The 9829-nt window shown below is 34.6% G+C and overlaps 1 protein-coding gene across 1 annotated transcript in view; it reads left to right on the forward strand.

The window, feature by feature from the left end:
- LOC106458887 (dedicator of cytokinesis protein 11-like) overlaps positions 1–9829 on the forward strand; it is a 168422-nt gene that overhangs the window by 121741 nt on the left and 36852 nt on the right. The window contains 2 exon segments of the mRNA XM_022385244.1: positions 3641–3956; positions 5661–5826. Of these exon segments, the coding sequence (XP_022240952.1) occupies positions 3641–3956; positions 5661–5826 (482 nt within the window).

Here is a 9829-nt window from a genome sequence, read left to right on the forward strand (position 1 = left end):
ATAGTTCAAAATAGTTCTGTTATAAATTATTTTAGAACAGTTGAGATACATTAAACTTACTGTGGTAAACAGTGCTGTATTTAACTGGTATATTCATTTCAGACTTTCAGGTTCTGTTCATTTATGGATTGTATTTTTACTTATGGGCTTCTCCAGCCTTTTCACTTGATTTGAATCATGTAGAAGCTGAGAATTATACTCATTGTACTGTCTGTACTGACTCACTTAGCTCTTTGTAGGCTATGGTATCATTTAATATCAGTTCTTAACAAAAATCTCTTGGGTATTAAGAAACAACTGGCCCATTTGTCTTTATCATCCATCTCCATTTGTTTTTTATGGATTTCCAATCATGTTGGTATTTGTGGAAATAGGCTTGCTGACACTGCAGCAAAATCTGTCTGCTCTGACAGCATCACAGCTGTACCTACCCTTTGTGTGGAACTCAGGCCTGTCATCGAGGCAAAGCTTCACACCAGTTGGCAGTCGATTTGGGGTGAGCAACAATGCAAGAAGCTTTTTCAAATAAAGCCTTCTGTTTGGCCATCTAATTTATGTAGTAATTGGAGAGAGAAAATTGTCTTGATAAGTTGTTTTGGTAATTGCAAGAATGAGTTTGCTGACACTGCAGCAAAATCTGTCTGCTCTGACAGCATCACAGCCCTACCTACCATTTGTGTGGAACTCAGGCCTGTCATCAAGGAAAGGCTTCACACCAGTTGACAGTCGATTTGGAGTGAGCAACATCGGCACAAAATTTTTCAGAAAGAGTCGTCTGTTGTTGTTTGGCCATTTAGACTACATAGGAATTAGAAAAAAGAAATTATTTTGATAAGGTATTTTGGTATTCGTGAGAATCGGTTCACTGAAACTGCAGTAAAATCTGTCAAATCTGGTGATGTTACAACCATGCTCAACCCTTATGTGGACCTCAGGGCTGTCATCAAGGTGATACTTTATGCAAGTTGGCAGTTGATTTGAGGTGAGCAACATCACTAGAAGTTTTCCAAATAAAGCCTTATGTTGTTGTTTGGCCATCTAGATTACATAGGACTCGAAGGGAGGAAGTTGTCTTAATAAGGCTCTGCTTTGACCACAGTTTCCTTACTCATCAATTTCTTATACAAGGGGCTAATCTGCTACTGTGTGGCCTTTGTTATGTTAAAATCACAGTTGATCATGTTTTATTTTAGTTCCATTGCTATATTTACCAGCAGCATAATATTTGATGTTTTATCGTGGGATTTGTCTTTGACAGTAGTGACACTGCCCTGGTTGATCATGTTATTAGCTTTTTATGGGCCATTGGCCAATTTAATTCAATTTAATTTTTTAACCTTGTTTCACAAAAAAATGACCCTAAATCAAAACCAGTGGAACATTTCTATTCAGCATTTTATTTTCAACTTACTTCCATCTTTTACTTTATTTTTAATTGCACATACCAATTGTTTGGTGCAGATAGTCTTAGAGCTTTTTGTCAAAAAACTACAACTACCTACCTACCTGCAATATGCTCATACAGCACTTTTTGGCAGCTTCTAGGCTAATACTTTCATCTAAAAAATACAGCCATCAACCATGTGATCCTAGCTGTTGAGCCAATAATCAAAACCATACTTTTTATGACAATTAAAAACTTTCTCCAAAGTAATTGCCATAAACTGCACAACATGATTTCTTGTATCTCTCCAAAGGACATATATATACTGCCTAATTTTGTTGTTAATTAGTTTGTTTATTGTACTACGTCTGGTGATACACTATAAGGAAAAGTAACGTACAAGTGAAAACCAGATGCTTAGCACTAAACAATGACAGAAGGTTAGAGACTTTGCTTTGAAGACTCATGGCTAGCAATACAGCACCACAGATTTAAGTGATGATTTATGAAATCTTACATTGAAAACATTAGTCAATCATACACAACTCTAGATTTGCTCTTCCAGATATTTTGTTTAGGTTACAGCAAAATGACCTAACATAAAGCATTTGATGGTTTAAAAAGTGATAATTTTTTTAGATCTATACATGCAGCATTAGACAAAAGCTCTCATGTTCTGTAAGAAAAAAATAAAAAAACACCACCACCTATATATGTATGTATATACAGTGGTCAGAATGGAAATTTTGAAATCACATTTTAAAATGCACACCTATTAAAACATTCTGATAAATGCTGGTATGATATACCCTTGTATACTGGTCCGTTTTGACCACTGTACGTATATTTGGGTCCTGAATATAAGGTTTGTTTTAATAGGATTTAGAATTGAAATGATTTTTGTTGAAGCCTGTATAAAGAACTTGGGTGCCAATCCTTTATCACACAGAACTAAAAGGATCCCTACACATCTAATAATTTATAGAGTTTCTGTTTGTTTATTTTTTGTTTTTAAGTATAAGTGTAGATGGTACTTATGTACTGTGTAAGTACTACATACCTTACTTTAAAGTAGCATATATTTTTTACCTGCAAAAGATAGATATTTCCTCATCCCAGTACTCTTTTCCTGATTGGTCAACTACAGAGAGAATGCTTATTGTGAATGTAATGTTGCAACTTTCACATTAGATTTATTCCAGCTTCTGAGGAAGATAACCCATCTTTTATTTGAGAAAGCTGGAACTTGCTCATCCGATCCTCTCACTGTGTATTGTTTTCACTAGTTCTGCTAATTGTGTGCTACTTTATTCTGTTCTTAGCTAATAAAATACAGTTATACCTTACTTATTTTCTATATTTTTGTTATTTTTCAACTTTTTTTTTCATTTGTTTACTTTTGCTGTTATTTGCAATAGCCCTATTACTACTTGATGGTCAGTTGCCATACTCTTTGCTTCAAGTGTTTTATTTTTCAACTTGATTTCATTGTTACATCCTGTCTCTTTGGTTTCACCCATAAAAATCACTACATCTGTCCTTTTGCATGTTAAGTCTACAAACCTTATACTTTTGTGGAGTTCAAGTGACTACAAGCTACATTTATCCACAAATTACCACACTTGCCAATCATATATTTTCATATTTGTAACCTGATAATTACCTAAAATTCATACTTATAATGTATATATGTTACCCTCAAGCTTAGAATTCAGTGATTGACCAAATTGAAAAGTTATTTTGGTATTTATAGGAATTGTGGTTGGAGCAACTGCAGTTCCTGAACTACAATTTGTGTAAATTGTTGTCACATATTTTGTGTTTCATTCTTTAATTATTTATTTTACTTTTTTTTTGCAGTTTTATCAAAAGGATGATAAAAAATGTTTAAACTTTATTTCAGTTTGAGGTTTTATAAATTTCCACTTGATTGTTCTATGTTATAAAATATAATCCTACAAAAATAATTTTTATTACGTAATTTCATTTTATTCTCTACAGTAGTGGCTTTTATCACTGGTGACACCCTAACCCACTTACCTTGATTTGACCACATGCAATACTTTTTTGGAGTTTTTTTATGTTTTGAATTATTCTTCATTTGGTGAAACTCTCATGACACCCATAACAACTTGCTGTGACACACAGTTTGGAAACCACTTCTATACAGTATACATTACAACCATTATTAACTTTTATACTTTTTTTGTACATGTATATAGTAATTCTGTTTAACAGCATTCTATTTTTCATTAGGCCCAGCAAGCAAGGATAGTTTCTCTCTATCTCCCCTTCATCTCTATTCTGTTGGAAAACCTAAACAGATTGAACACTGGTGGTGAGGGTTTTCCTTCCCCACCTCCAGCTAGGGTATCTCGAGAAAGCACTGGCTCTACATCCACTTTAGTTCCTGATATACCATCGGCCAACTCTACACCTACACCTATGCCTCGTCGTAACACTCTTGTGTCTGAAGTTAGCCACTCTAGCTCCCAAAAATCTGTTATTAACGGAAGTACAAAAACTAACAGTAACCGTGATTCCAGCTACCTGTCTATGATAGCAGGTCAAGGTATGAGTGAATTATTAGCATTTATTGTGTTTTTAATTGTATGAATTAATAATATTCAAAGTAATGGATTCTTAATGTACATTGGTATGATTAAATACAAAAACAGTGAAAGGTAAAATGCAAAGACATTGTTACTATATACCTTTGATCCAGGATCGTGCTTAATCTAAGTGAGAGGCCACTAACACATATTACTAGAGTGAACATATTTTATAGTATATAAGATACACAAAGTAGCAAATATAAAATAGTTTTATGTAAAAAGAATTAGAAAAGAAACAAAAAAACAACTTATAAAAATAAAAAAAAGTTAATGCCTAAAAAGGAAATATTCAAATATCTTTACACTCTACACATAATTCCAAAATAGTATTAACATGTTCCTCAGGAACCAAGTCTATACACTACAATTTGTTGAATATTAAAAGTAAGTTCAATCCGGAAACTCCCAAATAGGGTAGCTTTGGACATATCTTTTTGGGTTAAGTTTTTTATTAATTCATAAGTATTAAGTAAAATACAGCATCCTCAAGTCTCCATACTAGCTAGTATTAAGGTCTACTTGCTAGGAGCAAACTCAGTATGTCTCAATAAAGCCACACTCTCAGCATCATTAATTAAGCAATTGCCAGCCTTTTATACTTCAACTATCACCTCTTTATGTTTAGCTTTCAATTGAGATATGAATGATTTCACCTGTGATTCGGTAGGAAGGTTGAAAGATCACAAAAGTCGGCAGTAGGATGAGCAGACAGGAAAACCGTAAAAGTAGCTACAGGCATAATATTGTACTTGGCTTACTGTACAGTATCTACTAAGGTGGTTCTAAACAGATCCTGAACACTTCTGCATATCAGTTGAAGGCTTCCATGCTTCATGTGCTTGGTCATTAAGCTCATGATGTGCTGACAGATTTCAGTCACCTTGCTACTTCAAATCACTTTTTTGTAGCCCCAATGCTAAAAGAGTGCGGGAAATGCTTTCTTTTTAGCCAATAAAAATGTTCAAAAAATTTCACTTCAAATTAAAAAAAAACGGATTGAGTAGGGGTTTTTTTTTCAATAAAAATGTCACCCACTGGCTTGTGAAGGGCCTGTTAAAAATATTTGAAAATATTTTTTTACTTCCAGAAGTACTTGAACATCAGGCTATGAGATATGATAAAGAATGTCATAGTAAAGAGTCAGTTTTATTGAAATGGAAAGCTAAAAGAGTTGCAAAATTTGAAAAGCGTAACACAGTAATAATTTTGTGAACAGATAAAAAAAAAAGTGTCATAATCATAATAGATGCTTTGAATATGATTCAAGGATTTTGAATACAAGCAAATGAAAAATTGTGACCATTAACTTTTGTGTGCTCTTCTCTCACTGTACATTTTATCTTTCGTATCAGAATTTTCTGTGAGTTTAAAAAAACTTTATCTGATATAAAATGGAAATCAAGTCATACCATTTGATGTATTTTAGGAGTAATAATAAATGTAAATGTCTATTCTGATTATGACTGGTATTTAAATGGTGTTATAAAGATGTGAAATTAAGCACTGTTAATAAATTAGGTACAGATGGATATGATTTTTCCTAAATATTAACTTTTATGAGACTGAAGATAGTTATTCTACTATGCTTCCAAGAAACCAACCACTTTTTGTCCTTTCATATAATAATTATATTAAATAAATGTTTGTTGTTGTTTTTTCAGTTCCTCTGTCACACCAAAGTGTAACATTTGTCAATGGGTCTAGTAGCTCAATAGAAAGCAGTAGTTCTTCTACAGTGTCTTCAGTATTTGAAAGAGAACCTGAAGCTGATGTCCCTTTTAAGGAAGTTCGAACATGTGGACAGAGCTTATCAAAAAGCCATGTTAGGTAGCACTCTATGTATTTTCATTGATAATTAATGAAAACTGTAATTCATACAAAAGAGAAGTTCTTAAACAAATATAAATATTGTTTCTGGTTTAAAGAATAAAATTTTGCTATCAGAATGTTTCTTTTTCAAGAAGAGATCTTATATAACATAGGTTTTAAACCAAAATGAAGGTTATCCACTTGAAATACAATTTTCTCATTAATTTTGAATTCATACATTATATAATCACATCTTCCTTCTTCCATTTTGTGCAACATAATTCTGATGAGTGTACTGTTTTTGGCAAAGTAATAAATCTGGGAAACTAAGCATACCAATGTAAAGTTAGATATATATATATACAAATTACATATATTAATGTATATAAGCATGAAATTATACTTATTTAGCTATTCCTACATTGTAACACACACTAAAATATAGTTACATGTATTGTTATGGCTCTTGAAAAACCCTAAGGGACTGAATAAAATATAAAGTTACGTATAGTTAGCTATTTCAGCATATTAGTGCTTACAACTATAGAGTTACATATAGTTAACTATTCCTACATACTTACTTAATTAAACCTTGAAACTCTAAATGGAGCATAGAGCTTCAACAACACTTCACCATCAGATACGATTCTGGGCTGTCTTCTTCACCACACCTTATGTTATTCCCATCATCTTCAACCAATTTTATACATGTCTTTTTTTGCACAGTCCACTTTTTTATGCTCTGTGGATTCAATCCTAGAGCTTTTCTGGTGATGTTGTCTCATGGTTTCTTAAGGGTATGTCCAGTCCAGCCCCATTTTCTTTTGGCATTTTGGGTGGTAATTGAATCTTGGTTGGTTCTCTGCCATAGATCATTGTTACTGATGATTTCTGACCACTTAATTTGCAAGATGTTCTATAGATATCTGTTGATGAAAGTCTTGAGTTTCTTGAGTGTGTGCTTGACATTGTTAATGAAAATCCTGAGTTTTCTTATGGAGAAAATCTGTATGTTCCAAACTAGTGTTAGGTTGTTGAAGACATGGCCAACTTTACCTATTCTGGTTTTTATGTCTTCATCTGTACCTGTGGTGGTGGACATAATACTGCCCAGGTAAGTGAATTTTTCCATTTCTATTAGGTTATTATCATTCATTGTGAATGTCTCTTCCTGCTTATTGTGAATCTTCATTACTTCTGTTTTTCCAATGTGCAATCAATTCCTGTCTTTGCTGCTTTCATGACCAGCCTATCGTTTTTTTTTTTACATGTGTTACCTATTATGTGATGAGACACAGGTCTTCAAATAACTGTGAGACTGATGACTGTATTCCAGCTTTGCCTTGCTTCACTGTTTCACACGTGATCCAGTCAATCACCAACAAGAAAATCATTGATGACAGGAGGCAGCATTGTCTCACTCCAGTCTGAATTTGGAAGACCTCAGTAAACTTTCCATTATGAATAACACAGCAAATTGCACCTTTATATAGTTGCTGAATTAGGTTACAAAACACTGATAGCACACCAGAGTGATGTTGTAGTTGCCAAATGATCTATAAATCTACATTCTCAAAGGCTTTTTCTAATTATATATATTAAATTCAGATACAGGATTAACGATCATTGAGTTGGCTGCTCATGATTATTTGCAGCATATCTATTTTCTTAGTGCAGGAATTATCTTGTCTAAACACAACTTGTTTGGAGTACAGTTTCTGGTCTGTCACTTTTTTGAGACTCGAGAATAATGCATGTTCTCACTTTACTTGGTGTAGACAGAAGCAAAATGCCATGTCAGTTTTTGCACTGTTTTAGGTTTCATTTCTTGGGTAGTTTGACTAAGTAACTGATTTTCACCTCAGATAGAATCAGCCCCTTTTCACAGATCTTCATTAGAAGTGTGTGGAGCATCTCCACAGTGGTGTCAAGATTGGCCTTCAATGCTTCTGAGGTTGTGACATTAGGTCCAGCAGCTTTTCCACTTTTTAATTGCTTCAAGACTTTATAGGTTTCTACTTTTGTTGGTGGACTGGTGACAACATTCAGTGTGGATTTTGCTAGTGGGATGTTGGGATTTTTAAATGGTGGTTGTTAGCTGAATGTCTCCTAGAAATGCTCATCCCCTCTTTACCTCTGTACTGCTTCCTTTGTAATCATCTTTCCTGTTTTGTTCTTTATTGACTTTGACTGAGCCCCACTTTTGCCTAACATAGTTCTGGTGATTCAGTAAAGTGTCAATAGGTCTCTCTTGTCTGCCGCTTCTTCTAATTTTGTTACAAGGTCATCAGAGAATCCTCTCACCTTTTCTGGCACTTTTTTTTACCTCTTTATCAGGCAAGTGGTTGAACTGCTTATGTAGGGATGGCTTGGATCAAAATGGTATTTTAAATATCTCCTCAATAGGTCATTACAACTTTACAGTACTATACAGTGTTTCATTTCATAACAATATCTATATAATGACTGAGTTCTGGGAATGTCTGTAAATATCATAAAAATCCTCTCACAAGATTACCTGTTCTGGTTCAGTGCTGCCCTCTATATGCGAACTTTTGCTTTATGCATGCTACAAGGCCTTCCGCAACCCCCCCCCCCCCACTTGGAATTACTATATTCCAACATGTCTCTCATGTAAATTATCATGCATCATCTCTTAACCAATATGATATGCTCATGTGACATGGTTTTGAGCTTCTTCTTCTTTTTGATATTGCCACATCAGCATTCAAGTTTCTATTAACAGCCATTCATTATATTATTCTTCCTTCTTGCCCAAGACCTCTCTGCATGTCTTCTTCCATGCATCTTCAGAAGGGTTCAGTGTTCATCCATTGGCTTAAGGGCAGCAAATATATATTTTTAAGGAAATACCAAATGTTTTTCTTACTGCCTGTACTTTGAATCTCTGGGTGTTAATCTAGTGGTGAATTCTGTCAAATATGTTTCTGAAGGTCCTCAGTTTAATTTTTAGAGTTCAAGTACAAGATGATGGTCAGGCACAACATTGGCACCTCTCTTCACTCAAACATCCAGTAGGCTTCATCTCCATTTTTTTTGCAATGTTGATATAGTTGATCTAATTTTTTGTCCTTCCACCTGTTAAGACATCTGTTGCCTTGTAGTTTGTATACACTATACACTGTTTCACATGGCCACCCTGTTGAAGGAGCATAAGTCTGTGAAGTTTCTTCAATTTTCATTCATGTCTCCAAAGCAATGGATGCCCATGACACATTCTTTTCCAGTGTTATCTGGGTCTACCTTGTTATTCATATCACCTGTAAGAATTTCGATATCTCTTTTGGCAATGTTTTTTTAGAACTCTGAAGACGTTCATAGAATCTTTGCTTGGCATTATCTTTTTGCATTGATTATACTTGCATAACATTGGATAATAGTGATCTTCCTACCTTTGGAGTTGAACCATATGGTGAGGGTCTGTGATAACACAGGCTCCCATTTTATCAAGGTTTTTGCAGTAGTAGCTAACATTATAATTGACACTCCCTCTGTGTGGTCATGGTCCTCATCATCATGGCCTGAATGTATGATGTGTTTTCCACTTGTAAGTGGAGATAACCAAGATTTGTTCTATCTGCTTTCACAAATTCCCATCAGCTGGATGTTTATTTCCTCATCTCCTGAGCAACATCAGCTGCCATCTCTGTCTCATACGTATTATGAACATTCCAGATTCTAAGTCTAATTCTTGCTATCATGATCAGAAGATTAGTTGGCATGTTGGCTTCTGAATTGTTTTGTTTTAACCAGTTTGCATCATTCTTCTTCCTAAAGAGGTCTTTTCCCCGAGTCAAGATCTTGATGTATTGCTGAAGTTTCTGTTGCTGGAGATGGTTTTTAAGAGCTGGAGTTACTAACCTTATGCCCAACTTCCCCCATCAGGAGGATTAGGGAACTGCACTTCATCAGGCCTCTCTACCCTTCAATCTTGCTGGCTTGAGAGATCCTGCCAGAAGTACAAGACTCCTGCCAGACGAAAGGTAGTCGGGTACGTACG

Source organism: Limulus polyphemus, unplaced genomic scaffold (assembly GCF_000517525.1).
Source record: "Limulus polyphemus unplaced genomic scaffold, Limulus_polyphemus-2.1.2 Scaffold528, whole genome shotgun sequence".
Classification (NCBI taxonomy): Eukaryota; Metazoa; Arthropoda; class Merostomata; order Xiphosura; family Limulidae; genus Limulus; species Limulus polyphemus.